This window comes from Babjeviella inositovora (genome assembly GCF_001661335.1).
Source record: "Babjeviella inositovora NRRL Y-12698 unplaced genomic scaffold BABINscaffold_2, whole genome shotgun sequence".
Classification (NCBI taxonomy): Eukaryota; Fungi; Ascomycota; class Pichiomycetes; order Serinales; genus Babjeviella; species Babjeviella inositovora.
The window spans coordinates 67,686-86,616 of record NW_017566839.1 but is presented as its reverse complement, the minus strand read 5'-3'; the positions used below and the strand labels follow the sequence as shown (position 1 = coordinate 86,616).

The window sequence follows — 18,931 nt, the reverse complement described above, 5'->3', positions numbered from 1 at the left end:
CCGCTGGAGTGATTCCAACCATGAAAATACCGCAGATATTTCTTGCTCCTAGATGTGTAATGTGTTAAAAGATCGAGATACGACGAGAGGCGCTGACTGTCTCCATCTTCCGACCAGCCGAGGGATTTACTCGTGAAGCACGCGGGGTATTAACTTAAACCTTATACCTTGACTGAAGGGAGTTTTGGCCCATTGCAACTCCACAGTTCTCACCTAGTTCAAGAATTAAAACAGAAATACTGAAATTTTAAGGACGTACTAAATTGAATCTCAAGAGAAGTTGCTTATTAAATGTAGTATGAGGTAGGAAGAGCTCACAAGTATGAGCAAATAAGCGCGCCGCACCACTCAAATTGCTTATTAAGCCTAGCATGACTTGGGAAGTGTTTACGAGGATGAGCAAATTAGTGCGCGCCGCATAATGGCTCAAAATTTATTTTCCAACCCTTACAGGCAGACTCGCATATGTGAATGCGGTCGTTCCCATCTTGTACCAACAACTCTTCGAGCGTGTAAAGATTTCTCTAGGTATTGCTTGTTGATTGTCAATTATCACTTTTACAATCGATCGTTTCGAAGCTCTGCATACATTCAGCACGAACCATAGGGATACAATGGTTTTCAGATTCACGATAGACAAGGTGGTCAACCAGTACATCCCTGACTCGGTGATACCGTCCTTTCCGCCCGTCATTGCAAGGTTTCTAGGCTCACACAAACCGAAGCCACGGTCTGATCTTTTGGTATGGCTCGATATCTTAATCGGCTCCTTCTGCGGGATTGCGCTTCTCGAAGCGGTGTTTATGCCGGGCCACTCGCCTATTTTTACCGCCGAACACCACGCTCCTATGATCATTGCCAGTTACGGGGCAACTGCGATTCTCAGTTTCAATTCGATCGGGGCGCCGCTAGCCCAGCCTCGTAACATTCTCATGGGCCACTTCACGGCCTCTTTGATCGGGACCTGCATCTCCAAGCTCTTTGGTCTCTCTGAGGCAGGGAGAAACAATTATTGGGCGTCTGGTGCGTTGAGTGTAGGTATCAGTTCGGTAGCTATGTCCATTTTGAACTGTGTTCACCCTCCAGCCGGTGCTTCCGCGTTACTTCCTAGTATTGACGTCGGCATCCGGGAGATGAGCTGGTGGTACTTACCGGTGCACCTTATCTCCTCCTGCTTGGTCATCTGCGTGGCATTGATCGTGAATAATGTATTGAGGGCGTATCCAGCGTACTGGTGGACCCCAATGAAGAAGGAGATGGGTTCAAACGCTGTTGTGGAGAAAGATTTAAGCTGGAAAGAGATGGTGGCGTACGACGAGATATCGAGAGGGGTGGAGATCACCGGCGAGAGTATACTAGTACCGGCAAAACTTGGATTGACTGAGGAAGAATTAGCCTTTTTAAATGGCATTCGTCAAAAGATTGAGTCCTACAACGGCCCGAGTACTGAGGGAAAGTCTGTTTAATAGATGAAAGGGCGATTCGGTTAGGTACAATCCTAGATTTGGCCATCGGTTTTTTTTCTGAGTCAAATCGGAAAGAAAAAAAGGTTAAAAAGAATGTGGATGATTTCCAGAACAGCAAATATGCCGATAAATAATAGAGTCGCTGTCTTCGCGAAGCCCGTGCCGGATACATATAGGACGTAGAACAGAGTCAATTTGAGGAAATGAATAAAGCATGACGTATAGGTATTAAGAAATATACCATGGGGACGCTTTTCGTTACAATCCAGGAAACAGGCGCTTAGTGAATCGACTAATATCTAGATTACAAAAACAAGCCATCCGCGTAAAGACTGATATTGATACCGTTACTCCAACTCTTCGCAACCTACACTATCGCACACGCAAAGAAAGATTATTAATTATAATGTACAAGGCACTGAAATGAAATGCATATTAGAGGCTTATTCCTCGTCCTCGTCGTCCCACTCACCTTCGTCCTCACTCTCATCATCTCCACCGTCTTCGACGGTCATGACAGTTTCCTGGTAGGAGTCGGTGTACTTTCTGGCCAATCTGGAGGCTCTGCCACTGGCCTTAGCCTCGTCTCTGGCACGCTTTTGCAAGTCTCTCAACTGGGCGCTAAAGGCACCTCTGACAGCCCTGTTGGAAAACATGTCCCACATCTTCAACTGTCCAGTAACACCACCGATGGTGATGTTACCAGCGACCTCGATATCTGGAGCAAAGGAAGTGGTCAAGACGTTACCGACACCGAAGTCACGCGCGAGCACCATCGATGGCCTGATGGCACCCTCGTTGGCGGCGGTAGGCACTCTCCACAACTTAATAGCTTTCTCGCCCATGGCGGAGGTGACGACTAAGCCCGGCACGAATGGATTGACTTCCAAGGCAGAAATTCCGGCGTCGTGCGCCTGGAGGGTCCAGACCGGCTTGTCAGCTTTCCTAGCGTCGTAACAGTAGACATTACCGGCATCGGTACCGGCATAGAAGGTGGAGGAATCAGTGCCCCATTTGATGCTCTCAACCTCCTCACCGGCATGAACGCTCCATCTCTTGGTCATCTCGGCGTCGGAAGAGATTCTGACATCGGACAACGCGACACAGCCGTCGTAACCACCGGTCAACAAAATGGAGGCTTCGCTGGCGTGCCACTGGGAGGACGACACATGCTTGCCCTGGTGAATCTGATTCATGGATCTGGCCGCGGTGGCGGTGGTCAAGTCCCAGAGCTTGACTGTGGCATCAGCGGAGGTGGAGGCCAAGATGGATCTGTGGATCTTGTTATGGGCCAAGGACAAGATGGCGTCGGTGTGGTGGGTGGTGATGTGTTCCTGGGCCTTCTTAGACTTCTTCTTCTTTTTCTTGAGGCCAGCCATGCTGTTAGCCTCTGGCTCTCCCAAAATAACGTCTGGGAACGCCTTTTCGATGCAATCCAAGTTCCAGATCTCGATTTGGGGATCGAAAGTGCCGATCGCCGCGAAGTTGCCGACGTTAGTGGCGGAGTTATCGCCCATTGGCTTGAAGTTGACCCATTCCACGCAGAGCGGGAACGCTGGCAACATCAAATCGTGGTGCACATACAAGTTGCTCTCGCGCACCAACCCCTTGGCCACGTCAGCATCGAACTTGTCCTCCTCTTCTTCGTTGGAGCCCTCTGGGGCACCGGCACCATCATCATACACGTAGACGTCCAAGTAGGAAATGTCATCTTCGGTTCTGGTGGCCAACACCATATTGTCGGTAGGGTAGACTTGCAACTCGGATTTTTCCTCGTTCATGTCCTGCTCGTTAGGCAAGGAGATGAATGGGTCGTTGCCGTCGGCCTCGTCCTGGTGAAACTTGGCATCTGTGTTGGAAAGGCCGGGGAACATAGTCACCTGCTCACCCTCGGAGTCTACATCATCGTCGTAGTGCTCCAAGTTATACTCCTTCAAGTCGTCATCAATCTCAATCTGGTCCTTGAACTCCTTTTGCTCGCCTTCTTGTGCCTCCTGCAAGTCGGTTCTGGCGTCTTCCAATTGTAACTTCGCCAACTCCGAGATTCTCTCGATCTCTTCGTCGTTCATTTCATATTTTTCAGGAAACTCGGAAGCAAACCCTCTTGGGACCCAGGTACTGGAGGAAATCATAGTGTGTGGTAAAGTAACCGGGAATGAAGATAAATCATAGGTACAATTCTTTTTGATGCAGAAAATTCTCAGCGTGAAAAAAAAGCAAAAAAAAAAGTAATCCTGCATTGAGAGTGATGAGCACGATGGGATGAGGTGAAACGGGAGATCGTTTGTGATAAAAGACAATGGTCCAATTGGAATGAAATTGCCAGAAATATTCCTTAGTTGTTTATTCATTTCTTCATACTCCTAAGGATAGGCTACCGGATTGGAACAAGATGGTGACTGAGGCAGAGAAGAGGGGTCGTGTATGGCGAAAGAGGTAAGGGCACGTCATATTCACTGTATACCACGTCACTGAAGCCTCCAAGTCAACAGAATGTTCGGATAAAATATAGGGTAATGATTATTGTTAGTCTTAGATCAGGAAAAGATAGACTCTCATACGTATCCTTAAACTCGATTTAGAAAACTATAAACCTATCGTGGCTCTAATGAATTAGTGAGTGCATTCAATGCATTTCCGGTATATGCTTTAACTACAAAAGCTTCAACTCTATACACGTTATCAAACATCAATGCAGCCACACTGGAATATTTGTCTGCCAACTCTCATTAATTTAAATGCCAAATGCTATAAATATGAATTTAAACTAGATAACGATATAAATTTATCCGGTTTGCGTAACTTGTCCGTAGGGGAGATTTACCAGTAGTACTCTCAGAGACAGATCTATGACGGAGAAGAGGAAATACTTCTGATTAACCAGCCTCTCTTCCAGATCCAAAGTCCATATTATGTAGGCAGGGAGATTTTATCAGATTTGACCTCTCCCGGGACAAAAACTTCCTGTTCAATTAACGTTAATGAGTAGTGCATTTAGAGAACAGATAAATATAAGGCTCTAACAAAATAAAAAAATAAAAATTAGGAACCAAATTTGGCAATACTATGCCCTCAGCCTTTCTGTTGACGAACTAGTTCCTACAACAATCAATTTAGTACGTATAATTTATAACGTTAACTTTGGTTCAACTTCGTATACACAATAAGATAGAAAAATACCAGTAGATGTTGATACCGCACATGACTTGAAAGAGGTCCTTAATTACAATCGAGATTAAAATCCGACACACTTTTTCCCTTGCGCTCATTAATCCATTGAAACACTTTTAATGATCGTTTAATGTTACCAGTACCCTTTGAAATGTTGGATATCGGTTACTAAATGTAGTGGCACTACTAGTGTTCTGTTTTCGCAATTCAGAAGTTGAAAATCATTATCCGACTGGGCTGCTGGGGGCTGTAATCTTTGAACACAACCGATGCTCTGAGTGTGTAGGAAGGATCCCCTGTTTACTCGAATTGGGTATTTTTACTGTCAGGTTATCCCAATTTCTGGTTTAACATTGCAACTTTACAACCAGATCGTGATCTCGACCAAAATATACATATGCAACGATTACTCTCCGGGAGTCGTCTCGCATCCCCTCTTTCATAAAATGGTGAACATGATACAGTTAGTAGCGCCCCACAACCCCAGCTGCCTAACACTCAGCTCCAGTTACATCAACCTTGAGACGGAAACACACCCCACAAGGGTCAAGAACCCGGGGAAACGTCTAACACTTACGATGCAATCCACGACGCATGTGGTACTCTGGATCTGGCATCCCGGCGCTCGTTCTTGCCAGGCACGACTCCGTATGCCCGCTCAAACCCCAACTGGCTTTTTTTTCGTTTTCCCTCCACCCATTTCGGGTGATACTATACATTCCCACAACCTACACAGAGCAACGCTGGAAACGCGGGGGATAAGGATCCACAGACTTCCCGATCTTTCCCGGTATTTACTATTCTGACTCGCTAAGCTTGACTCTTAATTATAAATCCAGTCTACACACTTGGGTGCACGCTTGTCAATCAGAAAGCCATAATGTGCACTCTCCCGCTATTCTCAAACAGGAAATTGCTCCCGCGGCCCCGCTGGACGACGATACTCCGAAAAATCCCGTCTTAGAAGCTGTAGGGCACCAGGAGACACACTGAGAGCCTAGGACAGGATGGTTAGCAGCCCGGCACACGGTTAGAAGGTTCCGGAACATCTAGAAGTTTCAAATCAAATAGCAGCCATTGAACTGCATTGTGAGGACAATTCACGGATAAACGCCTCAATTAAAGTAGCATTCATAAAAAATAAAGCATTACGGGTCTAAGACGGAAGTATAGGCAGTTAATGATCTCCTCCCCTCACCCAGAGACTCCGGCACATCTGTGGCACAATTCCTGTAAAGTGCAGGAGATCGCACAGTGTCAGGTGACGCACCACCTTGGATTCCCCATTGCCCCTTGGCTCCGGATGCCTGAAAAACTATATAAATGGTGGGTTGCTCCGGCTCAATTGCATTCCTGTTTTCCTTTTTTCCCCTTCAAGTATTTCTACTACACATATATTCAAAATGGCCATCACCAAAGTTTTTGCTCGTTACGTTTACGATTCCCGTGGTAACCCAACCGTCGAAGTCGACGTCACCACCTCCAAGGGTCTCTTCCGTGCCATTGTTCCATCTGGTGCCTCTACCGGTATCCACGAGGCTTTGGAATTGAGAGACGACGACAAGTCCAAGTGGTTGGGTAAGGGTGTCTTGAAGGCCCTTGCCAACGTCAACGACGTCATTGCCCCAGCCTTGATCGCTGAAAACATTGATGTCACCGACCAGGAAGCCGTCGATGCTTTCTTGAACAAGTTGGACGGCACTCCAAACAAGGCTAAGCTCGGTGCCAACGCTATCTTGGGTGTTTCCCTTGCTGTCGCCAAGGCCGGTGCCGCTGAAAAGAATGTTCCATTGTACCAGCACTTGGCTGACTTGTCTGGTACCAAACAGCCATTTGTTCTCCCAGTTCCATTCCAGAACGTCCTTAACGGTGGTTCCCACGCCGGTGGTGCTTTGGCCTTCCAGGAGTTCATGATTGTCCCAGCCAATGCTCCAAGCTTCTCCGAAGCTTTGAGAATCGGTTCCGAAGTCTACCACAACTTGAAGTCTTTGGCCAAGAAGAGATACGGCCAGTCCGCCGGTAATGTCGGTGACGAAGGTGGTGTTGCTCCAGATATTTCTACTCCAAAAGAGGCCCTTGACTTGATCGTCGACGCTATTGCCGCTGCTGGTTACACCGGCCAGGTTAAGATTGCCTTGGACGTTGCTTCCTCTGAGTTCTACCATGACGGCAAATACGACTTGGACTTCAAGAACCCAGAATCCGACCCAACCAAGTGGTTGACCGGTGAAGAATTGGGTGCCTTGTACATCAAGTTGATTGAAGAGTACCCAATTGTTTCTATCGAAGATCCGTTCGCCGAAGACGATTGGGATGCTTGGGTCAAGTTCTACGACCAGGTTGGTGAGAAGATCCAACTTGTCGCCGACGATTTGACTGTCACCAACCCTATCAGAATCAAGACTGCCATTGATAAGAAGGCTGCCAACGCTTTGTTGTTGAAGGTCAACCAGATCGGTTCTTTGACTGAGTCTATCAAGGCTGCCAAGGACTCCTACGCCGCCAACTGGGGTGTCATGGTCTCCCACAGATCTGGTGAAACTGAAGACACCACCATCGCTGACTTGGCTGTCGGTTTGAGAGCTGGCCAAATCAAGACTGGTGCTCCAGCCAGATCCGAGAGATTGGCCAAGTTGAACCAGATCTTGAGAATCGAAGAAGAGTTGGGTGACAAGGCCATCTACGCTGGTAAGGATTTCCGCAAGTCTGCTGCCATCTAAGTGTATAATAACGATATATGAATAACCTGCTTTGATAGCAAATCGAAAGGAAAAAAAAACTGGCAATGTGAGTCCTATGGCGTAGAACGGTAAACAGGATGATTTTCAGGTGGTTTGTGCCTACACAATTCTGTCTGGATTAATTCTCTTAACAGAAGCCGGATATGAGAATATCCCATTGATCCATCTACCGAGGCTTATATGGTTCGAAAGCGGGGTATCTCTGGACAATGGGAGAGTCCGCGATATATTAAGTATATCTTTGGGCTTCCTGATGCATGGCAAAATATGGAACCAGAACGTTGAACACCGGAAATAACGGAAGTCCCCATAGGAAAAGGCAGGACCTCGGAGAATATATAGTGATCGATAGTGATAAGACCTGAGACCGAGACCTATAAACAAGGGTACCACAAAGAATCAACCGTATTCATCCTCGAGAATTTATAACGATATGCGCACCACATACATGTGTAGCTACTACACCTTGTACATGGATTATCAAAAGAAGTCCCGAAATAATCAGCTAGGACGGTTCAATACTATACACAGGCATTACACCTACTCCAAAAGTAAGTGCTATAATTGTTACATTAAAGGAATGGACGAAGGACTCCGTAAACAGGGAGGGGAGGCGGTCCGGCCATGTACCGTTTAAGCATGACTAAATACCACTATGCTATTAAACAGAGACCATCGATAGAAGACCAATTGGAGGACTGAATCAGTAGGTACATTCTTGAATACCTAGTCTGATCCTTTCAGAATTAGTCTTCCGCGGATGAAGCCTTAAGTTTTGATAACGTAACTCCGGCCCGACCGCCCTGCCTCGTGCGATTCACGGATCGAAGCAAATCGCAAAACCAGCCAACAGCACTTCCAAGCACGGCCTTCTCCCCCTACAAGCACATTTTGACTTCTAAGTGCCTGATAAGTATTGGTACATATGATAATATTCGGTGATAAATTGTGGTGTAATTCGACGGGACCCCTTCCTGCTTTGCGTTGGACGAAAAACGGTAACGTTTCCCGAAATCCGCGCCGACGTCAAATAGGCTTCGATGTCTCTCCCCACATGTATTGGGCGAGAAATTCCTCATCCAACCTGCATGCCAAGCCGCTTTCTATTGACCCCACGATCAAGCCTCTGCCGTATAAATACAGGTTCTTTCCACGGTTTGACGCTGTTTCGTCCTTTCAATCATTTAATCATAGAAACTTTAGTTGTAATGTCCATTCCAGCCACCAAATCAGGCTACGGTTTTATTCGTGGCCAAAAAACCATTCAGAAGCTCACCAACCTCCCTGTTAAGTTACCCCAGGGCTCTGAAATCCTTCTCCGCGTGCACGCTGCCGGGATGTGCCAGTCGGACCTCCATCTTCTCCACGCCCAGGAAACCCACATTCCTGATTCCTTCGTCATGGGTCACGAAATTGCCGGTGAAATCGCTGCCGTGGGGCCAAATGTCAACACCAAGAAGTTCCCTCTTGGGTTGCGCGTTGCGGCGCAAATCTGCAATGCCTGTGGGGACTGTGAGTTCTGTCGTCAGGGCCTGGATAGTTGTTGTACAGGTAACGATGGCCAGGCGTTTGGTCTCAGCTGTGACGGTGGCTACCTGCCATTTCTCCTCATCACCAACCCGAGATGTTTGCTCCCAATCCCAGACAATGTGTCTTACGAAATCGCCGCTATTACTTCCGATGCCATGTTGACTCCCTTCCACGCAGTTAAAAAGGCAGGTGTCTGTCCAGGGAACAAGGTTTTGATGTTCGGGCTCGGAGGGTTGGGTTCCAGTGCCTTGCAGATTTTGAAGAACTATGGGTGCCAGGTTGTGGTGGTTGAGCAGAAGGAGTCCGCTCGCGCGCTCGCTAATAAGCTTGGGGCAGACGGCTTTTTCACTAGTGCACTGTCTCCAGAATTCAATGCGGCGTACAAGCCAAATTCGTTTGACGTTTGTTTCGATGTCTGCGGTGTCCAGGAGACATTCGAAGCGTGTGTAACTTACGTAAAGTACAAGGGAACCATTGTGCCAATTGGGTTGGGGCGTTCAAAGTTGTTTTTCCGTGCCTTGACTTTTGCGAGTAAGGAGGCGAGAATTCTCGGCACTTTCGGTGGATCCTCAGCCGAACAGCTCGAGTGCATGGAGTGGGTGAGCAAGGGAATGGTTACCCCTATCGTTGGGGCTGTCTATGACCTTGACGAGTTACCAAATCAGTTAGAGAAGATGGCCAAGGGAGAGATTAGCGGAAGGGTTGTGTTCAGACCACAGAGTGTACTCAGAGATGCGAAACTTTGAGCGATTCATGGGCGATTTAGTAGGATTGTGCAGTCAATGTTGGGGTTTGGAGCTGTAAAGGTGGAAGTTGGGTTTAGATAGGAATTATATTGACTTTTGCACAATATGCTGTGTGAGATCGCAGTTTGAAGCGATTATTTAATTATCCTTGGACTTCCTTGTATTTGATCGTAATTCCTGTAAAGGGCTGTCAACTGTAGAATAGAAGGAGGGACCTAGCACTGTTAAAGGCAATCAGGATGAACCATGAAATCCGAAACTATATATCTTGAATTAGCCGTTATGGGCGGAGGAGTCTGACAAGAAAAACCAGCTATCCCTGAGAACTTCAGTCCACTCATCAATAATTAATCTTTTTTCCGTTCTTGGGTTTTCGTGGTTGTTTTTCACTAAAGTTTTGACAGCGTATGTGGGACAATGCCTACTTATTTTTATCAGCAACCACCAGAATATCCTTTTGGGAGCTTACCCAGTTTCCCGCCAAATATATATCCGCTCAAGGGTATTGAGATCTATTTTGTTATATATTACGAAGGAATGGTAGCAGGGGGTGCCTGTCGTACTTCCTCGTTCCATCTCTCATCCGATCACATATGTTTACACGCTATTACGTACACTCCTTACAAGAGATGGAAAAAGGCCCATTTGACTCTATTATAAACTTATTAAACGATCATTTATTAATAAAATCTCAATCCTCATTGCCGATGCACTCGATAGACCATGTATTACCTTACCAGCCCTTTGCATCTATAACCTCTCATCGACGAGTCGACACTTGTAAGGTCTGTTCTTCATGCGGTTCACTTGTGCCTCTCCGCCCCGGCGACCACAGACGCAGAGTCATCCTGCACCTAATAAGCCTTCCGATATTTCGCCGGGTTCCTGGCAGATTGGTGGGCTCACACAGTTTACGTCTACCTTGGACCGCGTACTTTAATGCCAGAGGCCTCATCTCCAACACCCCAATAAGAATACCTCCCGTTGTCAGACTCTCATCCTGGCTGCCAGTCATATTTTATTAAATCCTTGGTATTGCAACCATCCATACCTGTCATACTCAACTTGCATCACCCCCAGATAACCCATAACCTCTTTCATTATGTCACATCTCACCACGTTTGTCAGACGGGCTAAAAAGTTTACAACGTTTTTGGGCCCGGGAATTATGGTGTCTGTCGCATATTTCGACCCTGGAAACTACTCTGAGGCGGTTAGTGCCGGCGGAAACTACCAGTACAAGCTTCTATTCGCGATCTTCGCTTCAAACCTATTTGCGGTGCTCTTGCAATGTCTCTGTATCAAGCTTGGTTCCGTTACGGGGCTTGACTTGGCGGAAATGTGCCGCAAACACTTCCCTCGGCGGTGGAACTACGCGTTATACGCGTTTGCCGAGTTGGCGATCATCGCGACAGATCTTGCGGAAGTTGTCGGGACCGCCATTGCCCTTAACATCTTATTCCATATCCCGCTCCTCTACGGAGTTTTGCTCACCATTTTAGACGTGCTAATTATCCTAATGGCGTATAAGCCCGAGTCCGGACTGATGAAACAGGTGCGCGGCTTTGAGGTTTTTGTGAGCTTGCTCGTGCTCGCGACGTGTGTCTGCTTTGTGCTCGAACTTTTCAAAATCGATGTTCCAGATAAGACAGCGGTCTGGCGCGGATTTTTGCCATCCAAGGAGTTAACAGAACACAAAGCGTTGTATATCTCGCTTGGGCTCTTGGGCGCAACGGTTATGCCACACTCTTTGTACCTAGGCTCGGCCTTGGCCCAGCCGCGTTTGAAAGAATATGATATAAAACACGGCCGGTACACCCAGGAGGAGAACCATCTGGCCGCCATGTCTCAGGACTTGGACCGCAAGTACAAACCGAGCGTGTCTGCGCTAAACTACTGTCTCAACTACTCGTACGCGGAGCTCATCAGCTCTCTCTTCCTTATTGCTATGTTCATCAACTCTGCCATTTTGATCGTTTCCGGGGCCACATTGTACCAGAAACCTGGCGCGGAGGATGCCGATTTGCTCTCAATCTACGAAATGTTGAGCACGTACATCTCCCCCGCGGCCGGGCTAATCTTTGCGCTTGCGATGCTCTGTTCCGGGCAGTCCGCCGGAATTGTATGCACGATGGCAGGTCAGATCGTCAGCGAGGGTTTCGTCCAGTGGAGGTTCTCCCCCTGGGTGAGACGCCTCATCACGCGAATGCTAGCCATCGTTCCGTGCATCGCAGTGGTTTTGGGCACCGGCAGGTCTGGGGTCGCGGAAATTCTCAACGGCAGTCAGGTCGTATTGAGTTTGATCTTGCCCCTCGTCAGTGCACCGCTCATCTACTTTACCTCCGTACCAAAGTACATGATGGTAGAATTGGATGAGAGCGAAGAGCAGAGCCACGAACAGACGAGCCTACTTGGAGATGCATCGGTGGTGGTTGTAGGCGGGAAAAAGTATAAGAACTACGCTAACGGTCGGTTATTGACCTTTGCGGCCGTTTCTACGTGGTGTCTTATCACGTTTTTGAACTTGTTTTTTATCTCTTCGCTTTTGTTCCGGGGGGAGGATGTGTTCTAGCAAGAACGGCTGTAAAGCAGAGGCACGACGTCCAAAGTGACATGTAAATGTATAAATAAAATTCTTGGATATAGTATGGTTTCGAGTTTATTCGATATGACTAGTAGATACATACAAAGCTTGTCGTAATAATCGCACTGATCCCAGGCACGCTTTACTCTAGGTTTTCTCCGTAAAATAAAGATAATGCCTCTTCCAAAGTTCGTCCGGGAGATATAGGAAAACTGAATCCAAAAAAAATAATACGCAAAAGACCTTAAAGTATACCTCTAAAAGTGTGTGCATAGAATCCGAAACCATAATAAATAATCATACCGTCCTACAGCGTGGAGAATGCCGATCTGTGCTTTCGATTCCGGAGGCATATCTTGTATTTTTTTCAGAAACTATGAATTGATAACAGCACTGATATGTATTGGTGCGATCATATTTCCACGGTTGGGATGTCTGCCCATTTGTTATGTAAACAATGTGCGCATATACAACAGCGCGCAATGTGGGTGTTGCTACTGGAACTACATTTAGCTATACACATTCTTTAAGACGCATCTTACAACCAGACATCCACGCCCATGTCTTATAACGAGGTGGGGCATCTTCCAAATCAGTAAGATTCAACCGATATTTAGAACTCCATCTCCATGGAACCGAGACTGCCCGTGGTCTCATTCCAACCTCCCAGGTCGTGCGCGGCAAAACGCGTTCGCAGCTTTTCCTTTTCTTTTTCCATTTCCAACCACCGCCAAAATCGCGTCCACGATGTTCAGTTTTTCCATAACACGCTAGTAAAACAGACAGTCTATGCAGTCCCGCTCTAAAACCACATACACTGACCACAAAGACAGCTCCGCTATGACTTCCGACGCAACAGGTACGTATAACACCCATAGCCGATAGTACAGTACTAACACCGCTAGAACCGCTATTCACCGAATTCGTGAACCACTTGTTTACGGTCCTCGCGGATGCGGATCGCACCTCGAAGGTGATGGAGTGTCCCATTCCGGTTGCGATACACGAGGACGAACCTGCAAATATTTCCGACGCCTACTTTACCCACATTGCGCAAAAGGAGGCGGAAAAGGCCGAGAATAGTGATAGGGTAGAGGACGAATACACCACAATCGCAGACCGTTACGGCGCCAAGCACTACACCGGCATATACAGTATCTTCCACGACCTCAAGTTGGCGTCTATTATTCTTATTGCCCAGCAGACCATCGGATCGCCCGCGTATCAGGACGTGGACTTTTTCTACAAAGTGTCCGTGGAGTTGTTGATGAGAGAAGCGCACCGCTTAGGCGTGTCCGTTCGTGAGCTCTCCGCGCGCCGAAACGCACAGGCACTTGCGGAAAAACCGTCGCAGTTTGAGACGTTCCTCGCAAAGGAGTTCTACAGAATATCTACCGCGTTCACAGCGGCAAATGGCGAGGCGTTTGTCGTCACATCCAGTCTGAATCTCCCGTTGTTTTCGTCGCTCAACCGCAAATCTGTGCTTGACGAGCGCACGATAGACCTTCCAGATCCCTTCCAGCCGGTACAAATCATTGCCCAGTCCTCCACTGCCGCCCCGGTCTCCTTAGGAGTGGTGCTGCCACACTCGTCAAAAATCCTGGCCCCAACTATCCCTCCAACAGAGATAATGCCCCGCTTCTTCCACCCAAATTGGTTCTCATTGCCTATCGCCACCTGGCTCGAAAACCGCGAGAGCGATACCAGTTTTGCTCCCACCGTTGATGAGACCGGCGCGGTCATCTGCAACGAAACAAAGACCAGCGTGTGGTTGGAGCAAATGGGGACGAAGGAGTTGCGAGAGATTAGAGCTGCGTATGACGCAAATATCGTGAAAATGCGTGAACAGGAAGCGAGAAAGCTCGCAGGGGAAGATATTGAAGAAACTGAAATAAAGGCCAAGGAAGACATTGATGAAGGAGAGGAGGGAGGGGAAATCAATGAAGCAGAGAAGGAAATTAATGAGACAGGAGAGGAAATCAATGAAACGGCGGTTAAGGAAGATATCAAAGCTACTGACTCGGCAGAAATCTCTGATGCCCCAAAACCTATCACAAACGGGAAGTTTACCGAGCCAGCAGAAGATGTCGAGATGAACGACGCTGACCCCTCCCAAAACCCAGAGGCTTCAGGCTCCGAGCCTGCGGAGGACATAGATGACGGCCCAGGCCCAGAAATCAACATGGTGAACCTCTTCGAGTGGAACCCAGCCAACACCATCGACGCTGATGAGATTGAAGCGGCGGAAAACCACACCGAACAGGAGCTCGCCAGCCGTCTTTTGATTGATCTCAACAAGCTTAGACAGAAGCGATCCTTGAGGTCCACTCCTGGCAGTGTGGTGCCACCCTCTGCGAAGGAACGCGACATTTACTTCAAGGTCAGGCGGTTATTGGCCTCCTTGGTTGGTGAGTTGTCGGGTCCAGAACTGTTGGGACTCGAGGTGAGCAAGACCATTCCGGTCTTACAAACAAATTACTGTGGTACTTTACCGGCGCCTGTCCCCATTCAGTCCAAGTCTAGATACACTAAAACGAAAAAGACCACCAGGAGATAGGTCGTTTATAAAGATTTAATTCCTCATGTACTACTATTTTTTTCTTTTCTCTTCCGGTGAAGCTTAAACAGTGTTAATATTCAATCGGAGCTAATTTAGAACTTAGGTGTAAATATTCCAAATCCATAAATCGGCTACGATATTCAGTTTGGGGTAATGGCACTGGGATTTAATTTTTAAGAAATTAAAGGGGAGGGAGGGTTTACAGCTGCCCTAAGGAAAGTTATGCAACTCATATTGCCTGTCGGTCTTTGTCACCAATACCATGATGCCAAACGATTAGACCTATGGATATATCCCCCTACATTAAATGTATCAGAATTACCATGTATACTCCCAGGATGGCCAGGAAGGGAGAAATAATGTACAGAGGGAGAAGATGCAGTGTTTGTCTCCCTTGGTTACTTGTGGTTTCTAGCCACACAGAAGGCGTCCGCGACCTCAATGGCCTCGTACGTACCCTGCAAGCTGGTGAGAATGATGTGTTCATACTCCCAGATATCGTTGATCGTTTCCGTCTCGAAGATTCTAGGCTTGCGGTGCTTTCTGTCAGCCTCCACGGTCCGGGTGTAGGTCAAGGTAAACGGAGGCGTCCCTTCAAAGGTAAATAACACTTCCGCCTGGTCACCTTCGTAGATGTCTTCTACAACGTATTCACCCTGGGAAACAATGACTGACGGTAACGGATGCACATACAACTTCAAACTTTCAAACTGCTCGCGGAGCTCGGGCTTGGTAAAGTTCACAAGACATGCAGAGGAGGAGTCGGAGATTGCCATGACGGCCAACTCGCCTGGCTTGGACGCCAAACGGGTAAATGATTTGGAGACCTCAGCCCTCTGTGGAACACTATCAAAGGTATAGTATATGGCAAATGGAGAGACCCCAAAAAACTCGTAGCTCACGTGATCCCCCACACAGTAGTGCTCACGGGAGGTGACTCTTTCAATCTTGGGCACCTCGGTGATGGTAATGACCACGTTATTGAACTCAGAGAAACCAGTGCTGACGCACCCGTTTCCGTCAACTACTTGGACGATAGTTACCACGTGTGAACCCATGTCCAAGCCGTTGTACACATCGTACATGCTATGCTCGAGACTACTGACCTGCAAGACACGTTCCTCGGAATTCCCGGTATTGTGGGTGATTTTCAACGTGACGTCAAAAGGCGCAGCTCCTTGCACGGTCAACGGAACCGGATTCAACAACTCCGGGGAGCCAATATTGCCCTGGCACGTCTGGAAACGGTACGTTTTGGTGCCCAAGTGCGCGTCGGGCAACGCATTGACGGTGTAGCTGACGCTGAACGGATCAAAGGCGGGCGCCACCGACCGCATGGCAGATTTTGTGTAATAAAAGTCGTACACCCCGGTGAAGCTGTATTCGTATCTACCACTCTCCGCAGAGGCCATTCCAAAAGTAAATGCATTGGAAGTCACAACTTCCACCAAGTGCTCAGTCTTTCCCGACGGATGGATGAGTTCGTATTCTACCGTAAAGGGGGCGGTGCCAGACAACACCACATCAAAGGTGCGCTCGCAATGCTGGCAGAAGGAGTCAGCCAGCCACTGGCTCGGCCCCATAGATGTGACATTTGTGGCCCTCATGTCTGGCTTTGGATAATACTCCACGGTGATAGAACCGGATGCCGTACCGGGGCAGTCGCTCTGCTTGTACCCAAGGAGCTTGTACATCCCGTTTTGACGAACAGTAAAGCCTTTGGCGCCGTCGACGAGCTTATTGATCTTCCCATTGAGGCTATAGCTCAAGTCCTGAATGCTCTTGGCACTAAGCGGAACCACCACCTCACTGCCCTCAACGATCTTAATCTTCTCCTGTTTTTTAAACGTGAGATGAGGCACCGCGGGCTTTACCCGGATCCTAGCGGCTCCGCTGAATTCAACATCGCATCCGCTCTTGTCCTTGGCGTTAGTGATCTCCACCTGGTAATCCCCGCTCTGTGCGAGCAACGGGGTCTGAATCTCAAACGTATTGGCGGTGATGCCCTTTTCGGCGTAGGATTTAACTTGGCCTTTCGGGTTGGTGATCTGGTAGGAAAGTGCGAACGGTGCGCTGCCCTCCAAGGCAACTAAAACAACAGCTGTGCGGTTGTGGCAAACATCGTAGTGGGTTTTTCCGAAAACGGCACGCGACTTTTTCGTAAAGTAGGTCTTGTACGTGTGGAGTTCTCTATCTAACGGCGTTATTTTTCGGTAAAACTTGTCCCGTAACGCGCTGAAGTAGATTATGTAATCGCCCGCGTTCTTAGGCTGGTACTCCACGATGTGGTGCAGTTCGGGTGATCGAATCGTTTGGAACGACACCGGAACCTCCTCCCCGTGGACAAGCTTATTCACCAGGTAGTCCACCTCATACGGCGCAGACCCCGTGAAGTTGAAATCAAATGTGTAGCCAGTGGTGCCCACACAGCGGTCAATAATCGGCGCCGCAGCAATCGCCACCGTTGGCTTTGGCACCAATTTCACCAGAACTTCTGCCTTACCCACGAATGCACCACAGTACTTGGTGTGCACGTTGCGCAAAATATACTTACCCGGTTTGGAAACCACAAGGGAGTTGGTATTAACAAACTGTTGGGTAAAATTGTAGCTCAATGCGGGGTCTTCGTGAATATAGGCCATTTCTGCGGTGTACGGGGCGTCACCCTTTCTGAAACCCCCTGCGACATCTACGAGGAGCTTCTTCTCGCCGCCCACGAGAATCGGTAGACCCAGCGGGTCGACCAAGCTTACCGTCGGAACGTCGTACGCCGTGAAGCCATAGTAGATTTCAGGGTCTCTTGACCGCACGTTGAAGTCAAACGAATTTCCAAAACCATCAACAAGACGGCTGATGACAATTGCGTGCTTTCCAGGCTTCACGATATGGTAGCCAAGTGGAACCTCCATGCGCACCAGCTTTCCCCATGCAATGTCCTTCATCTGGGAACGATCTAATGGAGGTAGATCCTCTGGGGGGATAATTTGTGGCGGAAACGTCTCAGTCTGGCCGTTTATCGAGACGGAATATTGTACGGTGAATGGTGGAACACCGGAGACAGCCACGGCCATATCATCGTCGGTGTGGATGCACTTAGTGCCCCATCTGACCAGAGAGAAGCGTACAGACGGACACTCCGGCACAAACAAATCATGTCTGTATAACTTCACGCCAAACTGTTTGGGGTCAAGCACCTGTTTCAAGCGGTAGTGGCCGGGTTCGGAAATGGGCAACTCGAGGTAGAAGACCGAATCCTCATCAGCCTGGTCTTGAAGATGCGCTGTATCACGTGTCCAGCGCAGGATTTCCGCATTGGTGTAGTTAAGCAAGGTGACCTGGTTCGAGAACGATGTATGTTGGACCTGGACAAAGGCAACCTCACTGGCGTTGAACTGGATCGGCACATACACTGGCTCGTCGGCAAAACAGAACCGGTCGTTGAAGGGGTTGAGTCGGGCAGATGAGTCGGGAAGAAACTTGACTGTATGGCGGCCCCTGAAGTGCGCAGCGTAGTCGTAGACGTCGCTGGGATTGACCGAATCTCCCGCAATAGTCACCTCGCGGTCGAAAAAGAGCTTCCAGAGAGATAGAAATATCCCGCTGAATGGAAGCGCCATACTGCTGGCGAGAAATAACGTGAGCGTCAGAAGCGCCATGGTCTGGCACAACACCGTGAGCGGCAGAAACGTCAACAACGGGATATTCAACACCGGCAATGACCAGAGGAAAAGCCCATCAAGGAGGAAATACTTGATTACAAACCCCAACTGCTGATTTGTGTATGCACCAGCCACGGGCACGACCGCCTTAAGCACCACCAAGTCGTAGAGCTTATACGCCTGCACAAGCACAAAGAAGGATACGACAAAGAGCCGTTGGGTGGCGGCGTCAATGACATTGTTGGGGATGAAAAGCGTGCGCGTCTTGCCTTTCCTATCCATGGTGTGTGTATGCAATGAAGGGATAAGCGGTGGAAAGACAAGAGGCGCTTGAGTATCAGATCTGGTTCAGGTTTGCATTTTTTTTCGTAGTGTTTTGTTTTGGTGATGGCGTTCGCGAAAATAAATGCGCGAAAAGGAACACGTGAAAAAGAAAGCAAAAGCGGATGAAGCCGGGAATAATTGGGATTATCT

General features: G+C 48.3%; 7 protein-coding genes across 7 annotated transcripts; 5 read left to right on the top strand and 2 right to left on the bottom strand.

The window, feature by feature from the left end:
* The first annotated feature begins 300 nt into the window (after nucleotides 1-300).
* On the top strand, nucleotides 301-1,698 carry BABINDRAFT_159735 (uncharacterized protein). The gene has a single exon (XM_019127853.1). It carries the CDS (start codon nucleotides 615-617, stop codon nucleotides 1,464-1,466), a length of 852 nt encoding a protein of 283 aa, XP_018986771.1. The 5' UTR covers nucleotides 301-614; the 3' UTR covers nucleotides 1,467-1,698.
* Nucleotides 1,699-1,838: 140 nt separating this feature from the next.
* Nucleotides 1,839-3,718, bottom strand: PWP1 (rRNA-processing protein). Its single transcript, XM_019127852.1, has one exon. It carries the CDS (start codon nucleotides 3,596-3,598, stop codon nucleotides 1,910-1,912), a length of 1,689 nt encoding a protein of 562 aa, XP_018986770.1. The 5' UTR covers nucleotides 3,599-3,718; the 3' UTR covers nucleotides 1,839-1,909.
* A 2,322-nt stretch (nucleotides 3,719-6,040) lies between these two features.
* ENO1 (phosphopyruvate hydratase) lies at nucleotides 6,041-7,357 on the top strand (the record flags this gene model as incomplete). The annotated part of the gene is made up of 1 exon (XM_019131605.1): nucleotides 6,041-7,357. One exon carries the CDS (start codon nucleotides 6,041-6,043, stop codon nucleotides 7,355-7,357), a length of 1,317 nt encoding a protein of 438 aa, XP_018986769.1.
* A 1,229-nt stretch (nucleotides 7,358-8,586) lies between these two features.
* Nucleotides 8,587-9,654, top strand: BABINDRAFT_6142 (zinc-binding dehydrogenase; the record flags this gene model as incomplete). The annotated part of the gene is made up of 1 exon (XM_019132366.1): nucleotides 8,587-9,654. The coding sequence occupies one exon, from the start codon at nucleotides 8,587-8,589 to the stop codon at nucleotides 9,652-9,654; it is 1,068 nt and encodes a 355-aa protein (XP_018986768.1).
* A 1,031-nt stretch (nucleotides 9,655-10,685) lies between these two features.
* Nucleotides 10,686-12,312, top strand: SMF3 (putative divalent metal ion transporter). The gene has a single exon (XM_019127851.1). The coding sequence runs from the start codon at nucleotides 10,757-10,759 to the stop codon at nucleotides 12,224-12,226; it is 1,470 nt and encodes a 489-aa protein (XP_018986767.1). The 5' UTR covers nucleotides 10,686-10,756; the 3' UTR covers nucleotides 12,227-12,312.
* Nucleotides 12,313-12,818: 506 nt separating this feature from the next.
* Nucleotides 12,819-14,930, top strand: BABINDRAFT_159731 (uncharacterized protein). Its single transcript, XM_019127850.1, has 2 exons — nucleotides 12,819-13,097; nucleotides 13,144-14,930. The coding sequence occupies exons 1-2, from the start codon at nucleotides 13,079-13,081 to the stop codon at nucleotides 14,793-14,795; spliced, it is 1,671 nt and encodes a 556-aa protein (XP_018986766.1). The 5' UTR covers nucleotides 12,819-13,078; the 3' UTR covers nucleotides 14,796-14,930.
* Nucleotides 14,931-15,142: 212 nt separating this feature from the next.
* Nucleotides 15,143-18,912, bottom strand: POM152 (Pom152p). The gene has a single exon (XM_019127849.1). The coding sequence runs from the start codon at nucleotides 18,737-18,739 to the stop codon at nucleotides 15,197-15,199; it is 3,543 nt and encodes a 1,180-aa protein (XP_018986765.1). The 5' UTR covers nucleotides 18,740-18,912; the 3' UTR covers nucleotides 15,143-15,196.
* Nucleotides 18,913-18,931: the final 19 nt, after the last annotated feature.

Excerpts from the sequence above, each read along its gene's own strand:
- BABINDRAFT_159735 (XM_019127853.1), top strand. The coding sequence starts at position 615 with ATGGTTTTCAGATTCACGATAGACAAGGTGGTCAACCAGTACATCCCT.
- PWP1 (XM_019127852.1), bottom strand. The coding sequence starts at position 3,598 with ATGATTTCCTCCAGTACCTGGGTCCCAAGAGGGTTTGCTTCCGAGTTT.
- SMF3 (XM_019127851.1), top strand. The coding sequence starts at position 10,757 with ATGTCACATCTCACCACGTTTGTCAGACGGGCTAAAAAGTTTACAACG.
- POM152 (XM_019127849.1), bottom strand. The coding sequence starts at position 18,739 with ATGGATAGGAAAGGCAAGACGCGCACGCTTTTCATCCCCAACAATGTC.